General features: G+C 36.2%; 1 protein-coding gene across 1 annotated transcript in view; it reads right to left on the bottom strand.

Moving 5' to 3' along the window:
* Positions 1-1,825: 1,825 nt before the first annotated feature.
* The window catches only part of Hpgd (15-hydroxyprostaglandin dehydrogenase), a 30,711-nt gene continuing 9,324 nt past the window's right edge, over positions 1,826-23,212 (bottom strand). The window contains exons 4-7 of the mRNA XM_051182440.1: positions 21,423-21,519; positions 5,578-5,654; positions 4,222-4,385; positions 1,826-2,762 (exon numbers count right to left, since the gene is read on the bottom strand). Of these exons, the coding sequence (XP_051038397.1) occupies positions 2,624-2,762; positions 4,222-4,385; positions 5,578-5,654; positions 21,423-21,519 (477 nt within the window). The 3' untranslated portion in view covers positions 1,826-2,623. The remainder of the gene's footprint in view (positions 2,763-4,221; positions 4,386-5,577; positions 5,655-21,422; positions 21,520-23,212) is intronic.

The following is a 23,212-nucleotide window of genomic DNA, read 5'->3' as shown; positions in this document are numbered from 1 at the left end:
AAAAATTAAGAAAATAAACAACCCAAGGGAAAAAAAATAGGCTATAGATGTAAATAAAATCCCTTTAAGTTTTCATTTTTTCAGTGTCACATCATCAAGAAAATTATAACACAAATTATAAACATTACAATGATTTAAACTAGTATTATATTTAAGCTTAAAACCATGAGAGGACTGTTAGATACTTCAGCTCTTTGCTGAGAATCAATGACTCATCCTTCAGCTTTCAATGTATCCTTGCTGCTGCAAAGTGGCTTCACAGTTGGGATCGAATTTCAAAACATCACACCATACCACCCTTACTCATAGGTGGGGCTGTTTGTGAAGCTTTTCAAACCACACTAGAATAGAACGAATTAAATATGAACCAGGCGTGCCTTGTTTATATTTGCGTAATAGATGAGACTTTGAACCATGGTGGAGCTGTGAACAGTAGGTAATATGAACCTTTGAATCATTACCTACACTGAATACTTTTGCCTAAAAGGGTTGTGATTCTGTTTTGTTAAGACCTTAAGACTTGGGCGTGTATTTCCTACAATATAGTAATTCTACATTATCCATGGTTTAAGTACTCATACTTTGAAAATGTTATACCTGGGAAAATCCCAGAAATAAACAATTTGTAAGTTCTGTTAGTGCCACTTTAAGTAGTATGATAAAATATTGTGTCTTTTCATTCTTTCTTGCGTGGGACATGAATAATTTTGTTTAGCATATTCATATTTTACATCTACCCACTAATTACCATCTTGGCTATCAGAATGCCAGTTATAATACCTTAATGCTTGTGTTCTTGTAACATATTTTTAATTTGAGAAAAATTATTGTGACTGGACATTTCAATATCTCTTCATCAAGTTCTCAGTTTCTCTTATGTGGTTACATTTGTAGGTTTTCTGTTGTAAGAATTCTAATTCTACTCATAAAGAAAAATACGTAAAATATTTAAAACTACATATTCAAAGAAAACCATGCAATTAAAGAAACCACTGCACATTCAATTTAATTATGTTTTCCATCTGTCACATGGAGACACACATTGTAGATTTATTTAAAGCTACATATAGAACATAAAATTTTTAGTAAATGTTTAACATAATAATATTTCAGTTGTATGTAATAATTGATTTTAAGTATATTTATAGTTAATTTTTAAAAATCAATTCAAATCATAACTGACATTGATGTCTGTGAATATAAAATAATTATTCACAAATAAGTAGTTTAAGTTGTAACTTAAAGATACAAGGTAAGGCACACTATACATACATGTAGTACTTGCTGATTGGTCACTACTATCATATGCAAAGGCATTGGTGTCTAATTGTAATTCATTTCTACTAGATGTTCACAGATACTGGTTTCCTGGTGCATGCCAATATATTAGGTGCAACTTCATTCAGACTAGTCATTCATATTCAAATTACTCCTTGAAAAGTAAGTGGGTAGTTCTTCATGGAAGAATTAAAATTATGTAAGGTGTGCTAATAGTGCAGTATTAAGGAAGTACTTATCAATTTCAAATAGGTGGATTTTGTTCCAAGCTGAGAAGCCTGGATTTTGCAAACACAGTGAATTTCTTACATTTCTTTGAGGTGCTGACTGATGTGAACATTGTGTACTTTCACCTTTATTATCATTTACTGCTTAAATAGCATTGCTCAAAGGGGGTATATTTAAATATCTTTAAATATCAGACAATGCAGAAAACAAAGCAGAACAACTTATCAGTTTGTGTTATTATGATTATTAGTATATGTACAACAACATTTTTAGTTTTGGTTTTATTATCTCATCAGGAGTACACAAAAGACTATGAAATTTATGTGAATTCAAATAAAAGTTTTATTGAAAGACAGGCAATTTTGAAATTAATGCAAATCAACATAGAAACAATCAGGAAAAATACATTTGAATCATTTCTTAATAGGTATATATAATACATATAAAATTTTACAGTTTCCTCCTTTTGCTATAACTATTAAAAGTTTTATTCCTGAGGTTTTCGGAATCCATTGAATTTCTAAATTTAGGAAGGAAGAAAAAGCTGTCTTGGTTTGAGGCTTAACTGTGAATCTTCAATGTTAGTAACAGTATCATTTTCCCATACATCAGATGCTTTTTATTGGGGCATGGTCACAATGGAATTCATTCCCTAACTACTGGTCTCCCCACCTACACTAGATCTTCAAAGAGTTGAAATGTTTAGCTTGCAGATCATGTACAAACTCTTTTATTACTAAATATTTCCATTGTAAACTAGCTTCCCCCTTTTGAAGTACAAACATATAATTCAAGTATCCCATTTCTGAAAACCATTAATATTTATGAGACAGTGATAAATATGTTCTCTGAAAGGCAGAATATCTCTTGAATATCCTTTGTTCTGCCTTAGATTATTAGATTATAACCCAGTTTGGGTTTGCACTGTATTTTCATTAAGTTGTCATACATCCATCTTTATCTACACATTTAACTAATCATTTAGAAAAATATTAACATCAGATACATGAAGGTAGGTTTCATACTACATCACTTCATTTAAAATCTATATTAGTAAAGATGCAGTCTGAGTGAGTCACTTGTGTTTATTGTCGGTTATGGTTGATTCTTAAGATGTTCATGGATCTTTTACAAATGATGGTGTGATGTCATAATCATGAAAATGAATTCCTTTAGATACTGTGATCTTCATAATGGCACCATTGAAAGTATCATCTTCAATGAGTGTTATTAATCCATTGGCAATGATGGATGGGCTAAAAATGAAGGAAACATTTGTATTTTGAAACTAAAGAAAGAAATTAAATAACTTCACAACATTTTCTTAAGCAGCCACATACTTGTCATAGGGAGACGTATTTCATTAACTATTGCTACCTTTAAATTTTATTTATTGAAATGTTAAGTAAATTATATAAGAGATTTAATGGTCATTGTGCAATGCATTTGAGGTCAATAATTATATTGTTAAAAATGATCATTTTCTCATCTGTACCAGTAGGTATCAGATTTTCTAAACAGAAACTTCATTGGAGGAGAAATTAGATCATAATTGACAGTATTTATCGAAGATAATTTTTCAAGTACCATTTTAAGTGCATTTCATGTATCATCTTATTGATCTCTACATTAGTTATACTATCCCTTTACATGTAAGGAAACTGCTACTTTCTGAAGTTTGGTGGGTAGGTTCATGGTCCTGAGATTTGATCTTATTTCTGATTCCTCCAGCACAATATATTTAATTCTGTGCTGAGTAAAACTCATCTAACTCATCTTGCAAAAGCCTCATCTGCTTTTTTGTTTGTTTGTTTTGTTTTCATGAAAGGTACCCTTATGCCAGGCAATATATTTGCTTTTTTATTTATTTTTATTGAAAATATTCTTTGTCATACATTATATTTGGTTATAGTTTCTCCTCCCCAACTCTTCAAAATCACCTCTATTTCCCCACCCCCTTAAACCCACATTCTTTCTTTCTCTATCACACTAGAATACAGATAAAAAAGGCACATAAAAATAATGATGATAAAACAAAATTAAACAAAATGAAAACAAACAAACTAGAATAGGAACCAACAAACAAACAACAAAAGAAAAAGAGCCAAAGAAAAAGCTCAAGAGAGACACACATAGACACAAACAGAAATCTTATAAAAATACAAAATAAGGTTTTAAGAAATGCCCCGACAAAGCATTATGAGACAACCTCTAAAAGTACCTTTGAGTTTGTTTTGTGTTGTCTTTCTACTGGAGCATAAAGTCTGGTCTTAAGAGTCATTTGTATGTCCACCGAGACTTCACTGGAGAAAACTGTTTTTTATTTTCAAGTGATTGTCAATTGGCAATACCTTCTGGGTTAGGGATGGGGACTTGTGTCCCTTTCCCTCTCAGTGCTGGGACCCTATCTGGCCCAGATCCATTTAGGCCCTGTGCATGAAACCAGTCTTTGTTGCACATAAATTTTAATTGTCTTGAAAGGTGAACAAATGTCATTTAGAAAAGAAATCTGATGAATGCTGAAGGTACTGTCTATTTTCAAAACAGAATTCATGACATTTAAACACAATCCTATTCCTTCTGCCTGTTTTTCCTTTCAGAATATTTGTCATCCCAAACTGTGAGGTTTGCATCATTTTCTAAGATTTAACACTTTAGAAAGATTGATTGCTTGTATAGATAATACTTTCATCCATTGTGGAAAGTTCTACTTACTCCAAGATGCCATAGACTTTCATCATAGTCTTGATCTGATCCATATATTCTATGTATTGGCCCATATTTTCTTCTTTTTCAATGGACTTAAGGATGGGTGTGTTGACAAAGCCTGGGCAAATGGCATTCAGTCTTACTCCGCTCTTCATAAGGTTAGCAGCCATCTGCCAATCAGAACACAGTTGCAGGCTTCAGGAGCTTTGTAGAATTATAGTCAAGGATAAACTGAAAGGACAAGTTCTCTAAAGGCCAATACAAAGCACACTAATCAGATATGCTCTGAAATGTGGAAAATTACCAGTGGGCAAAGAAGGTATAAACACATAGAATTCATTCATGAAAGCTCCACTGTATTAATGGTTTTAAAATACAAGCACCAGAAAACTCCTAAGATTAGAGAATTATCTAAGCTGCTCTCTTTATTGAATTCTTTGGGGACCTGAAGCTAAGCAACCGACATTTCTCTTGAGCCAAACATTGTAGAAGTTCTATTACTTGTGAATTCAATATTTCTACAATATATAAAGGTTACTTCTCATTAAACAGAAATACACATAAAACAAGGTTGAATACTGAGTATTTGACCAGAAGGTTGTGAACTCAGGCTTTCAATAACTTCACCCTTTGTTTCTTCCAGGAATGATGGCTCAACATTTACTAATATAGCATTTGCAAGTAACTTTATAACTGCTGTGAACGAGTGCTGACTGGAATAATAGTCATAAATTTAAATGTGAAATGTCTGCTTTGTAATGGTTTATTTTCTTCTAGAACACTGAAATATTTTCAAATTAAGTTCTGAGGCCTAGTCAACCCAAATTAAGAGTAAAGACTGCCTTCCTTCTTGGGGATGATTAGTGCTGATGCTTCTGCTAATACTTTCTCTTTGTTAATGTAAACACATAATTTCTCTGGTCCTTCCATTCTCTCCAGTACCATCAGAGACTTCACAACTATCTTTTCTGTTTTTTTTTTGTGTGTGTGTGTGTGTGTGTGTGTGTGTGTGTGTGTACTTTAGAAAACATTTCCCAAACAGCATGCAAAATTCTATTTAAGTGTTCTATTTAAGGACTCTTGACATTAATATTGCACTATTTTAAAAACAAAGAGCATTATTTAATCTTTAAATATTCATTAGCATTACCTACCACTTTCCTATTTTACAGTGGTATATTCTTTGTTTATTCTTTTAAGTGACCAAAACCTTTTTGTTATAAAAATTTAAGTAAGATATCTCCTCCATCTTATGGCTAGATTTTGTTTTTGAATTTTAACTATTTTTCTTGTAGTCTATGAAATTTGGGTTTCATTTAGGAGGGCAAGGAGGAAGAGAGTCTGTGGTTCTGACTTCCTCACCGCTGCTGAGCGTGTGAATCCGATTATGCCGTGCTTTGAGGCACAGTAAACAGGTTGTTGTGCAATAGGCATAAGTCCTGAAAAAGAAAGAAAAAGTCTAAATATGTTCATGTTTTAAAAAGTGCACTATATTCTAAACACTACATACACAATGGATTTTAGTCACATCAATTTAAGATTAATCTGGAAAATACACTTGAGTGAAACCAGACACCCTTGTGCAACAGCAAAATCTAAAACAATCCCAAACAAACAACCACCCCACACAACCTATTTTACTTGAGTGACTGGTGATGTCAAGCTTATTTCTCATGTCTGTCAAAACTAAACAGTCAAATTTAGCTAGTCATTTTTATACTTTCATGTCTAATGAGTTTTTTTATTCCATTAACTTCATTTTCCTTTTGAGATAGAGTCTCCCTGTGTATCCCAGATTGTCTTTGAACTTGTAATCCTCCTGGCTTAGCCTTCCAAGTACCAGGATTATGGGTGTGTATCACCTTGCCTGGCTCAAGTGATCCAGTTTTAACAATTCTTTTAAAATATGTAATTCCTCTCAGTCAAGAAACAGGGAATGGCCCCTGGTTATTGTGAGATTGATATCAAATGTCATATGAGTGTTAAACTATTCTGCTGAGATATGCTAGTCTCCACCCAGCTAACTAGTCACATAACACCACCATACAGTTGAAAGTGTTATGTCAAAGTTCAGCAATAAATGTGGACTTTAACCACTCCCTGGGCGCCTTCCAGGTTTCCATTTATAAAGCATATTTGCTCAGTTTAAATCCCTAAAGATGGCAGATCACACCTAGTACCCAGTGATCTCAAGGTAATAGAACATGTTGCTCCTCTTGTTTTGGGTCAGTGAAATATGCAAGTTAATGACATATATCAGTGGCAGTCAGCAAGAATTTACTATGTCTCCACTGGGTACACAGGGATGTTGGAAGTGTAAGATAAAGAGAAAAAGAGGGTGTAGCCAAATGGTTCTGTTTATGTCCCTTGCATCACCTATTTATTACAGGCATATGGGACACAGGTAGTTCTTAGAGGATGGTGCTCACATGCTGTGCAGGAAACAAAAGGTGAATCTTAGTCTCAGATAGGCTAGTTGACAGAGCCATGAAAATGACAAGGATATTGTTTGTAAGTATTATCAAATATTTAGAATTGACAAACGTTTGATCTCTAGCTATTTCAAGGCATTACATACCTTGAAATATGTCAACTATTTTTTTGTTGGCTGTGGTCATGAGCAAGCAGAAAATGCACATATCATTTCTTTAGAAGTACAATTATAAATGCAACTGGAATGCCAATGAGCTTGTTTGTTTTTATGTGTAACTACACAAAAATAAAGCAACCAACTAACCAACCAACCAAATAAACAAATGAAAAACCAAGGTCCCACAATGTATTCATCTGAAATGGCAAATCACGTCTAGTACCCAGTGATCTCAAGGTACTGGAACATATTGCTACTCTTGTTTTGGGTCAGAGAAATGTGCAAGTTAATGTCGTATATCAGTGACAGTCAGCAAGAATTTACAATGCCTTCATTGGGTACACAGGGATGTACTGGCCTCAAATTTTCTGTGTAGCATAAACTGGTCTGAACTTTCAATCCTTCTGCCTCATCCCTCAAAGTACTTGAATTAAAAGCAAGAGTTGCCACACTCATTCCCATTGAAAAAATTAGAATTGGGTTTTATGAATATTATTTTAACATTCTAATTAAGTTTTCATATATTTAAAATTTTACAGCTTTACTGAGCTTACTTGACATAAACAAATAGCATATTATTAAGGTGTGCAATTTGATAAGTTATGATACATGTACAAACAAATGAAGGTGTGAACATAATGAATACAATGAGCAAGCTCATCACTGTGTGGCTCTTCCTAATTCTTTCCCTCTGCCCTCCTTTCTCCACCCAAGAAACTACTGATATGCTCTACGTTAGTGTCTGCATCTTCTAGAATTTTATGCATATGTAATAACTGAAGTGTTTTTTGGTCTAGTTCTTTAATTTGTGATAACTATGTTGGGATTCACTCATCAGTATCTTATTATTATCATTATTATTATTGTTATTTGGCTTGACAGCAATCCATTGAATGATATAGAATTTATTTGTACTATGCATTCACTTGGCAATAGATATGTGGACTGTTTCCAGTTTTGTGCTGTTAAAATTAAAAATAAAGAGGATTCTACCCCCCCACCCAGTTATTCATTTGGTCAAATTGTAGATTTGTAAAGCAAGTTTTTATTTTTATTTTTTAATCACACAGAGGGAGTTGATTGCAGTTATTGCCTCCCATACTTTGAATGGGTAGGGGGGATTATTGATCTGCAGTGCTCACATAGACTTGTATTGGGGTGGGTACAATGTGACTTTGGGTCACCATTCAATGGTAGCTTAAGCTTCATTTGGCTTGATCTCTTCCTCTGTAGCAGCAAATACAGTTATGCTTGGGAAGCATTGGCTTCTCTGCGTGGCTAGATCTTCAAGTATGCCAAACAACTACAGACTTGTCCCTGACCCTCTGTTCTATGTAGTTCTTGTTCTGCATGACTTTATCTACTCCTAGCAAAAACACAGCCTCCCATTTTCTCTCTTCCTGTATCATGTGGGAACACACAGATGGGGCTAATTATTCTCGTTTATCCAGCAAGAACCCCTCATCTGCTAAGCATGCCTGACACAGAGCTTTGTTTTAGTCACCACCACCTCGCCTGCCAGTTTTCTTTATTTTAATTATATGTATACTAATGCCAACATTTGGGTTGCACTGAATTATTTCCAATACTTACATGAGTATATTTAAGCACAAAGCAAACATACATAAATTAAAATGAGTGGACTAGTACTATATAAAAATGTTACTTCTAAACATTCTTATTTAAATATGTCCTTTTCCCCCACCCCAAGAAACTAACAACTTTTACATAGATTGGGAGAAAATACTTCTAAAACAATTTATAATAAACTACTGTTAACCAAATATACTTATACATTTTTAAAACTCAACAGAAAAGAAATGAAAGACTTTTTTAGTACAGAGAAAAACTACCTCTCTGAAGAAGATACTATATATATGGAGAAGAGGTATATGAAAACATGCTTAACCTATTATGTCAGGAAATTATAAACTAAAATAAGGTGCCCCTTCACCTTTTAGTGCTGTCTCTGGTCCTCTTTGTACCCTGGATAACATGCTTTCAACTCTTCTATACTTGTCACATGCACACAGGCACTCACAAATTATTTTCATACTTAAATTCTTGTTCTCTAGCAAGAATTAATTAGAATTGCCCACATCCAAACACCAACAGCCACAAATGCTGGCAAAACAGAACAATAGGAATTTCTATTCATTGCTGGTGGGAATTCAAACTGGTTCAGGCACAATGGTGTCTGCTTGGCAGTTTTTGACAAAAATGTATTTTTGCAACACAATTCAGCAATTGTGCTCTTTGGCACTGACCCAAAGTAATTGAATACGTATGTTCTCACAAAACCTGTGCATGGATGATTCCAGTGGTCTAATTTGTAATTGTGCAAAGTTGAGTCAAGTGAGATATCATTCTATGAGTAAATGAATAAATGAAGCATAGGAGACTGTACTCACCACTAAAAATAAATGAGATATCAAACCATGAACAGCTGAGGCAGAAATTAAACTGTTTATTACGAAGAAGGAAAGCTGAACTGCAAAAATGCCAAACAGTATGAATCAAGCTATGACTTCCTAAAAAAGGGCAAAGTTATAGAGACAGGAAATAGTCTATGTTTGCCAGGGCTGGATAGGGGAAGGATGAATGGAAGTGAATGCAGTATATCCGATAAGGGAGTGGCCAGGAACAGTGTTATCTGTTCAAGTCTACACCAAAGTAACATTATTAAGAAGTCATAATACCATGTCTACTTTCATGATCAAGGGAATGCTAAATTTCAGTTAAGCTTGGTGAAAATAAAGACTATACTCCTTAGCCACTTCGAGGACCTTTTCATTTGATCAAATATATGTTCCTGTGGTGGTTGTGGTGGTGATGGAGGTAGGAGAATGAATCCTAACGTAAGTTATAAACTGTAAAACATGTGTCAGGGTATATTCATTTATTATAACACATGTTATTATAACACCCATTGTAGAATGGGTGCTGATAGTGAAGGAGACTGTTACTAAGTAGTGGCAGAGATGTTTGTACATTCTCTGTACTTTGTTTCCATTTCTTTTCAGCCTAATACTTGTCTATTAAAATAAAATCCATTGAAAATGATATTCTTGGATTCATTTTATTTGAGACAGGATCTGGTTTTTGTATTCTAGCTTAACCTGGAACTCATTATATAGCAACCCAGACTAGCCTTGAAGTCATGATCCTCCTGCCTCACCTTTTTTGAGTGGTGGGATGACAGGAGTGTATCACTAAGCTAGGCAATGCCATAATTTTAATTAAATATATCAAAAAGGATTACAGCAAAGTGGGTTGTATGTTGGGTATCTGGCCAACTGAGGTCAAATATTTAATCCATGGCCCATAAGCCATGTCAACTTTGTAGAGCTAAGTATTACATATTATGGTGATTTCTGATGCAAGCCATAGTAGTAATAAAAGCTACTGTGAGTCTACAGTAAGTCAGTATACATAGTATACTTAAAATGATTCCACACACATGATAACCATCAATATGAGAGTTAATCTTCATTGTCAAGTTGACTAGAGTGCAGTTTGTTTCCCAGTGCCATATCAGACCCTTACATCTGCTTGCAATGTCAGCTTCAGGGATCTAATGCCTCTGTTCCTCTGAGGCACCTGTACTCATATGTGTACACACACACACACACACACACACACACACACACACACACACACACTAACTAAAACTGATAAAAAGAAATATTTTTTTATTTAACATTGTCAGAAATCTCTGATTTGTGCTTTAAAATTGATAATATGGCTGGATTGATGTTGAGGTCTTTGATCCATTTGGACTTGAGTTTTGTGCATGGCGACAGACATGGATCTATCTGCAGTCTTCTACACACCCTCATCCAATTGTGCCAGCACCATTTGTTGAAGATGCTATCCTCGCCCCATTGTATAATTTTAGCTGTTTTGTGGAAAATCAGGTGTTCATAGGTACGTGGATTAATATCAGGATTTTCAATTCGATTCCATTGGTCTACCTGTCTATTTTTATGCCAATACCAGGCTATTTTCAGAACAATAGCTCTGTAGTAGAGCTTAAAGTCAGGAATGGTGATGCCTCCTGAAGTTCTTTTATTGTATAGGGTTGTTTTGGCTATCCTGGGTCTTTTATTTTTCCATATAAAGTTGATTATTATCCTTTCAAGGTCGGTGAAGAATTGTGGTGGGATTTTAATGGAGATTGCATTGAATCTGTAGATTGCTTTTGGTAAGATTGCCATTTTTACTATGTTAATCCTACCTAACCAAGAGCATGGGAGATCTTTCCATTTTCTGGTATCTTCTTTAATTTCTTTCTTTAGAGTCACAAAGTTCTTATTATATAAGTCTTTTACTTGTTTGGTAAGTGTTACACCAAGATACTTTATGTTGCTTGTGGCTATTGTAAAGGGTAATGTTTCTCTGATTTCTTTCTCTGCCTCTTTGTCGTCTGAAAAAATTAGGGCTACTGATTTTTTTGAGTTTATATTGTATCCTGCTAGTTTGCTGAAGGTATTTATCAGGTGTAGGAGTTCCCTGTTATAGTTTATTGGGTCGCTTATGAAAACTATCATATCATCTGCAAATAGAGATTTTGACTTCTTCCTTTCCAATTTGGATCCCCTTGATCTCCTTTTGTTGTCTCATAGCATTAGCTAGAACTTCTAGTACAATATTGAAGAGATATGGAGTGAGAGGACAGCCTTGTCTTGTTCCTGATTTTAGAGGAATTGGCTTAAGTTTCTCTCCATTCAGTTTGATGTTGGCAGTCGGTTTGCTGTATATTGCTCTTATTATGTTTAGGTATGTTCCTGTTATCCCTGACCTCTCCAAGACCTTTATCATGAAAGGGTGTTGAATTTTGTCAAAGGCTTTTTCAGCATCTAGGGAGATAATCATATGGTTTTTCTTTTACTGTTTGTTTATATGGTGGATCACGTTGATAGATTTTTGTATGTTAAACCATCCCTGCATTCCAGCCACATTGAACCTCTTAGAAGAGAAAGTAGGAGGTAACCTTGAACAAATTGGTATAGGAGACCGCTTCTTGAACATAACTCCAGGGGCACAGACACTGAAAGAAACAATTAATAAATGGGACCTCTTCAAACTTAGAAGCTTCTGTAAGGCAAAGGACACAGTCGACAAGACCAAACAGTAGCCCACAGACTGGGAAAAGATTTTCACCAATCCTATATCTGACAAAGGGCTGATCTCCAAAATATACAAAGAACTCAAGAAACTAGTCAACAAAACACCAAATAACCCTATTAAAAAATGGGGTACAGAACTGAAGAAAGAATTCTCAATGGAGGAAATCAAAAAGGCTGAAAGACACTTAAGAAAATGCTCCACATCCTTAGCTATCAGGGAAATGCAAATCAAAACAACTTTGAGATACCATCTTACCCCTGCCAGAATGGCTAAAATTAGAAACACCAGTGATGACTTATGTTGGAGAGGATGTGGAGAAAGTGGAACACTCCTCCACTGCTGGTGGGAGTGCAAACTCATACAGCCATTTTGGAGATCAGTATGGCGGTTCCTCAGGAAAATGGGAATTAGTTTACCACAGGACCCAGCAATCCCCCTCTTAGGCATATACCCAAAGGATTTACATCCATGCAACAAAGACATCTGTTCATAGCAGCACTATTTGTAATAGCAAGAACCTGGAAGCAACCTAAATGCCCCTCAATTGAAGAATGGTTAATGAAGATGTGGCACATCTACACAATGGAATACTACTCTGCAGAAAAAAAATAATGGTATCTTGAAATTCGCAGGCAAGTGGATGGCACTTGAAGAAACCATCCTGAATGAGGTAACCCAGTCACAAAAAAGAGGAACACAGTATGTACTCAGTCATATATGGATTTTAGACCTAGATCAAATGATCACCAGCCTATAATTCACATCACCAGATGAACTAGGATACAAGGTGTATTCTAAGAGATTCATATAAAGTCCCTCACAGAACTGGGAAGGGACAAGTCCCCCAGAGCTCAGGTGAAGTGGGGGGGCAGCGAATGGAGAGAGAGAAGTAGGAGAAAATGAGGGGGAGGAGAGGAAGGCATGTGTGACCAGGAAGATTGAGCCTGGTTAGGAATAGAAGATAGGAAAGAGAGAGACAGAGACAGAGAGAGAGAACATAAAAGAGGATGCCAATATTGGTTTGAAGTTAAAAACTGAACACAAAGAAAGTTCTAGAGAACTACAAGACTGCTCCCAACTAACAATCTCAGCTTCCATGGAAAGGCTAACATAAATGCCCTTCCCAGAGAGTGAGATCAACAACTAACTAGAATAGCTGTAGGTACATTGGGATATTGTCTGAAAAGTTAAGATGTGTATAGACAAACACCACAACATATACATAAATAAGATTTTTAGGAAATCAGTAGGTAAGAGTAAGTGTTCCTCTGTATGAATGAGAAGTTAAGCTATAAGCATAGACACATCAAGACTCCAATGCTTCAGATCTATGGAATGGCAAGATCTTTGCCAGGTCAGACTCAAGGGAATGACAAAGTCTTTCCCGGTTCTGATCATGGATCTTGGAAGTGTGTTGGCAAGTATGGCAGCCAGTGTCCTCCTTCTTGATAACTTCACATTTTATCTGCTCCCTTACTGAGACCCTCCAACCTACCTCCTGGTTCAGTTGCATATAATAGACATGTTTAGTTTTCTGGCTGCTGGTACACCACTACTAGAGCTCATGGTCTACTCAATCACAGTCTTTCTTTCCATGTATTCACTCTCCATCTCTCCAGTCAGGTCATTCCCAAAACAGTGCAGGTCACAACAAAGTAAACAGAAAAATTCTTCACACAAAACAAATATTTTCTATGGCCATTCAAGTTTCCACTAAATAACATCAGATGATAAAATAATTTATATAATATATACAGAAATTTGAAATACTTTAAAATTACTGATGCCACTTAGGATCATAAAGGTAAAATTCTATTTTCATATTATAAATTATTAATCTAAATATGCTAATTTTAGAGGCAGAAAATCATTTTCTGCATTTTTCTACACAACCTCAAAGGAAATTAACCATTTGGCTATATGTATATTTTAATCTCTACTTATTTATTGGAGGGGAAAAAGAAGAAGTAGTTGGGATCTATTCATCTCTGTCAATACCTAAAAGTGACCAAAGCAACTTGTGGACTTCCTCATTGTATGTTTTTTTTTTTTTTTTCACAGACAGAAAATGTTGTTCAAGGCAGTTTTGTGGTTTTTGTGATTCAGAGAGGACATAGGGACTGATGTACCCAGGCAACTGTTTTCTCTCCTAGTTAGCTCCATCCTCATCCTTTGGGTGGCCTTTCTCTTTATTGCTAGGTTTACAATAAGGTTATATTTGAAGGCATGGCATGACTTAAAAAGTGACAGAATCTTTTATAATCATTACCTGTTTCATAACATAAATCTTTCCAGGAAGATAAGTACAAGAATATTTCCAGTGGTTAATTCTCAGAAAGTTGCTGCTAGCATTCCACCAGAATTCTGCTTCCTAAAAGACTAGTCCCTACTGTGATGTTGCCTGAAGAAACAGAGATGCACTTTGACCAACCTGTGAAGATGCCTAGTCACAGTGGAGGCTAGCTTCTCACAGTGAGTGCCTATGTTCTGTTACTTGAGAAAAGAGTTTTGAGATCACCCACAATCCTAGTCCTTAGTAAAGTTTGCATCGATATTTATACACATTAAAATCTGAGAAGCACAGTTCTAGAAGGCTATTTCCCATACTTTGAAACAGTGAATCTGCTCACTCCTTTAAAGCCTCATTAAAAGCCTTTAAGTCGCCCTACCAGTCTTTTCTAATATATGTCTTCTTAATTGTTTTATGATTAAATACAACAAAATTGATACTGGTCTTTCTGGGCTAGCAGGAGGAGTTTTGGCAGTGCTAATGAGGAAGTGTGGCTCATATACTCATGATAATGTACATCAGAACAATTAAGTTCCATATAGCAGGAACAGTTCATCTACCCTGTGCCATTCACTAAAATACTGCAAGATGAGTTTTCTTTTATTATAACTTGTCATTCTTCTTTATTTTAATTTTTTGTTCATCTTATATATAAACCTCAGTTCCCCTCCCTCTCCTTCGTCTGCCCCACCACTTTCCCTCACTTCCCAACCTCATCCACTCCTCAGAGGGGATAAGGACTTCCTTGGGGCATTAACAAAGTCTGGCATACCAAGTTAAGGCAGAAGTAACTGGTCATATTTACAATGCTTTTCATGTTATGTGGTTCCTTTGAAATTAGTGACTTCAGTGAATATTGAAGCTAATTCAATGAATTATTTGAATTACTGAATCTGGTTTGCTGTTTTGAGGAAGCTGGCTGGCCAGTGAGTTCTTGGCATCCTCCTGTCTTGACTCTTCAATACTAGGGTTACAGGCATAGATGGCCATGCCAAGCTTGTTTGCATGAATGCTGAGGATTTGAATTTAGGTTTTCATGCTTGTATATCAAATGGTCTTACTCACTGAACTATCTCCCCATCCATCCTAAGAAACTCATTTGATGTGTCTTATGGCAGCACAGTTACCCAGGTTATCATCAATAAATCATACTTCATTTCTGTTGTTCCCTCCAACATTTTTTTAATACTTTAAGAATGAGTATGAGAGAATCAGTGTTTGTATAGTGTGCATAAGCAAAATCTCCTATAGAAGAGTCCATGTGGTCAGCAATGGCCAGAGCCTCTTCTGGAGATGCAGATGGAGGACATTCATTCCTCCATTCACCTCATCTCACTCAGCTTGTTAGACCCATTAACTGTGTTTGAAACTGCATCTGTGGTCATTACTCATTAACTTCTCTGCCCAAGCTAGTATGACAACTTGAGGTTTTAATATGGCAATGAAGTACTCTGTAAGTCTATAAGAAATAGTAAGGGCTGACCCAGGTGACTTGAATATTACTTGGAACTCTGCATGTGCTAGAGTGAACAGAAAGAACAAAACCAATGCCAAAATCTTGTAAAGGAAGCCTGTTAAACAAACAGGAAGTAAATGTTACAAGCATTTTGAAAGGGAGGAAATAGTCTTCTCCAGGGAAGAACACTCAATTGGTTATCCAGTAGCAAGTTGTTAGCCCCGAAAACATAGATATAAGTAGCATTAAGCAGATAAGCAACTTATATTTAGAAATTATATGTATGTACACACACATATGTGTGTATATATGTACATATATATATATATGTATGTATGTAGCAACAATTAATGAAAAAGGGGTCATAAATTTGAGAGAGAACAAAACAGGGTATACGCTAAGAAAGGGAAGGCAGTATGTAATTATAATCCCAAAAATAAAATAAAAATACTTTCTATTTAATAATAACGCTAAGGTTTTGTTTGATGACCTAAATCTAAGTATTATGACTCAAGGTCATATATTTGTTGATAGACTTTTTGAGAAAATGATGAATAAGGGGTCCTCTTTTACCTTGCATTATTTTAATACTTTTTGTTTATGTGTACATGTCTCTGTGTGTGTCTATAGGCCTGCAACCACACACACACACACACACACACACACACACACACACGCACGCGCACACACACACACACATATATATATATATATATATATATATATATATATATATGTCTTCTATTGAGGTTACATGCTTAAACTTTTTTGCCCCCTTGAGACAAGGGTCTCAATATGGAGCTTAACTGTCTTCAGACTGGCCATCCTTCTGTCTTCTCCTCTAAAATGTTCAGATTACACTCTGAAATTTTATCAAATGCTCTTATTGTGTATGAGTTAGGCATTATTTGATAAAATACAAGACTGCTTTAAAACTTTAGTGATGATGTCATGTTATGGAGAGCTCTGGGTGGAAAGAGTGGTAGCAGGAGACTGGCTAATGAAAATGAGGAAATGATATAAAGCATGCTAGGTATGGAGGCTGCATTGGTTGAGCAGAGGACAACAGGAGAAGGCTGAGAACTGTGCAGAGTGGACAGAGAGAAGGTTAGTCCATTGCTTAGTCTTTTGAAATGCAGTGTCTTATATGTTAGGATGAAAATCAATGGGAGAAGGAGTTTGGAATAACATCATTATGGGCTAGAAAGTTAATTTAAAACCAAAACAATTGAATTTCTACTAATCCACAGTACCTTCAGGAACAAAAATTCATACATAGTTGTAGATCTTGTGTCTCAAATAGGAAAAAACAAACAAACAAAACAAAAACAAAAACAAAAAAACAAAATAAACAAACAAAAAACTAATTCCAAGGGTGTGTGATATGATGAACACAATTCTTAGCCAAGAAAGCAAAATGAACATTAGATTGAGGGCCTCTTGATGACACTGTGTCAAAGAAGGGAAAGCTGAAGTTTCACAGCCTGGAGATTAGAGTACCCTCCCTGCCACCTCCATGAGTCCTGGAGGAACCAGCAAAGTGAAGAGATTTATTCAAGGCAGGATTTCAGTTTCCTTTATGGTCTTCATAAGCTCATAATCTTGGATACAGAGGTAGACTCATAATCCATGTATATCTGAGACAGGTAATGAGGAAGGGTTAGAATTTCATATGTTTTGCATCAGACTTCAGGTGGGAATACCAGCACTGCTGTGCATTGGCTGCATGGGCTGGAATATAGCACTTAACTATTTGGCCTTGCCCTTATGTCCATAGCAGAGGCTACGGACTCTTTTTCACAGGTATAAGTTTGGAACTAGAGGAGACGGCAAACATAGTGTTTATGAGATTACCAAATTGCCATAGTCTGGTTGCTCAATGTCCTCTGGAGGTTAATGTGTAAAGGATATGATCCTGAGGATGGTGCTACTGAGAGATAGTAAATCCTTTAGGAGGAGACCTTGAAGAGGTCACTGGGGACATGCCCATGATTGACACTGGAGGACCCTGATAGTTAGGGATTGTTATATTATTGTTCTGATCAATCACACACTCCTCCAAAATGCATTCCCCATATAAGCAGATTCAAGGCCCTATCTGCTCAAGCTGGTCTACAACTTCTAGAATTCAGTTCTGGCCTATTTCCTTTAAGTCTTTTTCTTTTTGAGTGAATTATCTCAGGTATTTGATTATACTGAAATAGAGCTAATACATGAATAAAGAATTAATGTTCAACAAGTGCTCCCGGTTGTGTGTTTAAATATTTTACCTGGAAAAATAACAGTAATGTTATCTTGTATCTCTCCCTATTACTGCTCTTTGAAGCATTTAAGTTAATTTATATAGTACATAATATTTATCGTAGAGTGCTGAACTGGGTCAACCATTCCAAGCTTTCTAAGAAGTACCCAAGACTTTCACTATCACAAAGATAAGAGGACCTATATATATTTCTGCAGTACCCATGGTTTGCAAGCTTTGCCGACTCAGTTGGCTGTATAGAGACTATCCACAGAATACTTTCCCTGTTTCTCTCTCTCTCTTGTTCTCTTTCTCATACTAGGAATTGAACCTAGTATGAACCTTCAGGCATACGAAGGAAACACTCTACTATTGATCTATAACTCCAGGCTTCCCATCTCATTTATTTTTATACAGAGTCATTTTTATTTTTAGGGGTGTGTGTGTGTGTGTGTGTGTGTGTGTGTGTGCATGTGTGAGAAAAAGAGAGAGAGTGCATGTGTGTGTGTATGAGAGAGAGAAAGAGAGAGAGTGAGAGAGAGAGAGAGAGAGAGAGAGAGAGAGCGCTAGAGCTCTGTTTGCTTTTAGGTGCCTGCAGGGGCTAAAATAGGTCATTAGATCCTCTGGAGGTGGAGTTACAAATTACTGTGAGCACTCTGATGAGGCTGCTGGGAACTATGATCCAAGCAAGAGCAGTTGCTGAGCCAACTCGCCAATCTCACCTCTCTCATTTTATTTAAAAGTAACATTTGGGACAGGGTCTTTTAGTGTGTCCTTAGAATTGAAGCATTGCTGTTTTTAAGTAGATGCCATAGGGCAAAGGTAACCCAATTATCCTTAATGCTTTATAAATTAGGTTTGTAACCACATTAGGGTGTCATTTTCACTTTAAGCAACCCAAAACATGAGATGTCAGTCTCATTTCAGAGTTCCTAAAGATGGATATTTATAAAAATGCATGGTGCTTTTATAATTCTTGGAGGAATTTTCAAAATACTGATAATGAGAATCAGGGATTGACTGAGTCATAGATACATCCAAATTACTACTGCTGGCCACTCCTGACACCCCTGTTACTGTTGGTGTGTGTGTGTGTGTGTGTGTGTGTGTGTGTGTGTGTGTGTGCATTCTTGTCCTGAAGTTACTACATTGAGACCAAGCAGGAAATTTAAGGTCTCCTTATGTGTTGAACATGCAGAGTTTATACCAATAGTGATCAAGTTTCTTAAATGTTATTGAGCCCGGTTAGGAATAGAAGACAGGAGAGAGAGAGAGAGAGAGAGAGAGAGAGAGAGAGAGAGAGAGAGAGAGAGAGAGAGAGAGAGAGAACATAAAAGAGGGAGCCAATATTGGGTTGAAGATAAAATTGAACACAAAGGAAGGTCTAGAGAACTACAAGACTGCTCCCAACTAACAATTCAAATTGTGGAAAAGCTACCATAAATGCCCTTCCTGGAGAGTGATATCAACAACTAACTTATCCATGGAGCCCTCAACTAATGCCTGTTGGAACCAGGAGCAAACACCCATACATAAACACTGAATCAAAGTAGAACCCAGATGCAGATGGAGAGGACAAGACCAGTTGGCAGAAACACATACAGACAGCTTACCTGAACAAGGAGGAGCTAACGGGCCACCAGACTGATAGTTGGGAAGCCAGCTTGGGACTGACTCAGGCCCCCCTGAATATGGGTCTCAGCCAGAAGGACTGAGCAGTCTAAGGGACCTTAGACAGTGGAGCCAGGATGTATCCCTGGTGCACAAAAGGACCTTGAGAACACATCCACCATGGAGGGATAACAGCCTTAAGCTAGAGACAGGAAAGAAGCCCTAGTCCCTACTTCACATGACCTGTCAGAACTACATGACCCCAACTGGATGACATTCCCCTACATGTGGAATTGGGGTGGGAGGATGGGAGGGGAGGGTGGTTAGAGTGCATGTGAGAGGGCAGAGAGGGAGAGAGGGAGGGTGGGAGAGGGAACTGGGATCGACATGTAAAATAATAAATTAAATTAAAAAAAATGCTTTGACTCCAAAATTTAAGTTCAAGGACAAGTTACTGGGGAAAAGGATTTCTATTTTTGTTTCCACAGAAAATGAAAAGATGTGGATTCCTTCCAGACTAATGTGGTTTGATCAAGCCAGACCGCCTGAAACAGAGTACCAGGTGATCCTACATTCAAAACAGCTGGACAAAACAGCCTTACAGACTACAGCCAGGATTTCTGCATCTTCTTAGAATCCCCCATGACAGTGCCCCTTACCAGCAGGAAGTAGTTTGGAAAGAACGACCCAAATTCCCAAATATTGTCTATAAATGTTTGATTTCATTTAAATGTCTTGGTTATATTAAATAAAAAAATTTAAAAAAAAAGTTATGACTTCACTGGCAACCTTCTCTATGCCTTCTCTATGTCTTGCTCTATGCCCTCGTTCTTTCCTTCTATTTCAGTTTCTCCAACATATCCATCTTTGACTGGAGTTTTAAAAGTGTAGTTACATAACTGAGTTGCTCCACACATTAGTGTCTACCATTGAAGAATAAAGTAATTAGCTGACATTAAACAACTTTACTCTGAATGAAAACCACTTTTGGATTACTTGTGTAGCTTCAATTCTTTAGACTTCAGTATGGCAAAGGAACAGCTGTCCACTGAAACCATTTTTCTTGCATGTACAATTGAAGTATATTTTCCAAGGTATTTCAAGTAGCTAGATGAACAGGGAGGTCAAATTTTGTACTGTAGTGGAAGCACAACAATGTCTGCCAAGGCTTGGGAAGGAGGAAGTGGAAAAGCAGTGATGCATTCTCCATGTGCCTGCCTTCCTTGTACTGGACGGAGTGGAGTCTGCCAACTGCAGAGCAACTCCAGAAGCTGCATGACAAAGGTGAGACCAGGTTCTTCCAAATTTCTGTATATAGACTAGGCACCCAGTACTAAAAGTCTTGCTCTTGATAATATGTAGATGTTGTCCAAACTCATTATATCTTGAAACAAGGGTGTGTTTGGATATTGCTTAATAGCTTAGCATACACCAACCAGTATAGATGATGTTAAGTCCTAAAATATTACATGCTTACTAAATTCACAGAGGGCCCAGAGATAGTGTGTATCACATTAGTAGTTTTTATTTTGTCAAATGTTTTCACACATGTATTACTATTTGGAAGTATTAAAGTAATATTTGTAAAATAGTAGCTGGAAACACACAGACACAGACACAGACACACACACACTCACACACACACACACACACACACACACACACGAAGCAATACCACTGTAAAGATCACTTCGAGAAGAAGTAACATATACATTTTTCAATTTTTTTATATTATGTGTAGAAAAATATAAAGAATCACTAAGAAAACAAAAAAAATCAGATTCAATTCAATCTTGTTTTGATGATTTATATATCTCACAGATTTACTTTTCTGATCCAAACTACCAATAAGAAAAATTTCCTGTTAAAATAAGATTTTTTTTCTTACCTGCCAGTGAAGACATATTGATGATGACACCACCTTCACCTCCATTTTGCTTACTCATGTAATCCAAACCAAGGTAGGTTCCACTGATAACAGAAACCTAATCCAGAAACAATAATGGAAAAAGTGATACAACTATTAGTCTTTTTTAAAATTCATCTAACATACCAACCACAGTACAATCTCCCCTCCACATTCTCCCCCCAACCCACCAGCCTCCCATGGGGAGTCAACAAAGTTGACAGTTATTAGTCTTTATCATACTTCTGCATACCAAACACGTTGATGACTCAGGTATATAGGAATATCTGCAAGTTTAATCAATATGAGTTTTTGCATGCTTTAAAATTTTAATTGATCCTGATTTCTTTTTTCACCTTCCTAACATTAGTGTAGGTTATCATATTTCCATATAATTTCACTTAACATTGTTGGGCATATCTACTTCTGGGCATGCAGCCTACCCTTAAGAGTAATTTGTTTCTTTGATTAGAATCCCTTAGAGAAAACTGAATTTTCAGTTGCAAGCATGTATATTATCACCAGTATATAAAATCTCCCTTTGCCTTACATCCTTGTAAACATTATTTCATTTACTTTCTTTTGACTTTGTGTCGATTTCATTTTCCTGGTAGCTAAGAATGTTAGAAGTTTGAGAATTGTTAGTTTACTTTTGATTTTTTACTTTGAGATTGTGCTTTATTTCTTCTGAGTTTTTTTCTTAAGTGGTTATGTTGTATTTATTAAAGGCAAGCTAAATCAAACAAGTTGAGTATTCAGTACACCAGTTTAATTGACTTCAAAGCAAATGATTACCTTGGTTACAAGGTTTATCACAAGTCTTATTTACTAAGGCAAGCAACATGAGGCAGTGCAGACTTATCAACCACACTGTGGGTTCCTCCATGATCAGTGCAGGAATGCTGGCTGGCTTGATCTTGTGCAGGTGACCATAGCTGCTGTGAGTGCAGCAGGGAGAAATGGTAGGGGTGTGAGGGGTTGGAGAAGACAGATTGGAGTAGATTTTTATCAAACTGCTATGTTATGAAATCAAAACAATTAATAAATTAATAAATTAATAAAAATAAAACAAAACCATCAAGAATATTTTTAGAGCACCCTAGTGAATAAACAAAATCAACTTATTAGGACATATCAAGTTCTTTATATATTCTTGTTACTAATCCTCCTTTTGATAAACAGTTAGGAAGTAATTTTCCTCATTCTGTAGACTGCCTCTTCACTCAGTTGTTTATTTTGCTGTGCAGAAATTTTGACTTTCACAGCTCTTCCTTGTCAGTTATTACTATTATTTCCCAAGGACTGGAGTCCTTTTCAGAGAGCTTTTCCCTATGTGTGTATCTTTAAGTCTTGGATGAGTATTTTCTTCTAAGAGTTTTATAGTTTTAGGTTTTACATAAAGTCTCAGAAACATTTTGAATGGGTTTTTATACAGGGTGAAGGACAAAAATCTAACCTAATTCTCTATATGTATATCACCAGTCCTTTGAGTACCACTTGTTGAAGAGACTCCTTTGTGCTAAGATTACAGGCATAAGCTATGTATTTTACATCTGTATATGTCTTCTCCATGGACCACAACAGTGACCTCTCTACAATCACCTCTCTATATCACCGGCTGATGTAATTTAGTCTGGGAAATTCCACCCTCCTTTATAGTGCTGTGTTGGGGAACTAGATTATGAGCTAGGTATTCCTAGTGAGACCTGAGGATGGGAAGATGGAGATGAAGAATGGGAACTAGCGAAAGTTTTTCTTGTTGTTTTTAAGAA

The sequence above is a fragment of the Phodopus roborovskii genome, unplaced genomic scaffold, assembly GCF_943737965.1.
Source record: "Phodopus roborovskii unplaced genomic scaffold, PHOROB, whole genome shotgun sequence".
Lineage (NCBI taxonomy): Eukaryota > Metazoa > Chordata > Mammalia > Rodentia > Cricetidae > Phodopus > Phodopus roborovskii.
This window is presented reverse-complemented; position numbering and strand designations above follow the sequence as displayed.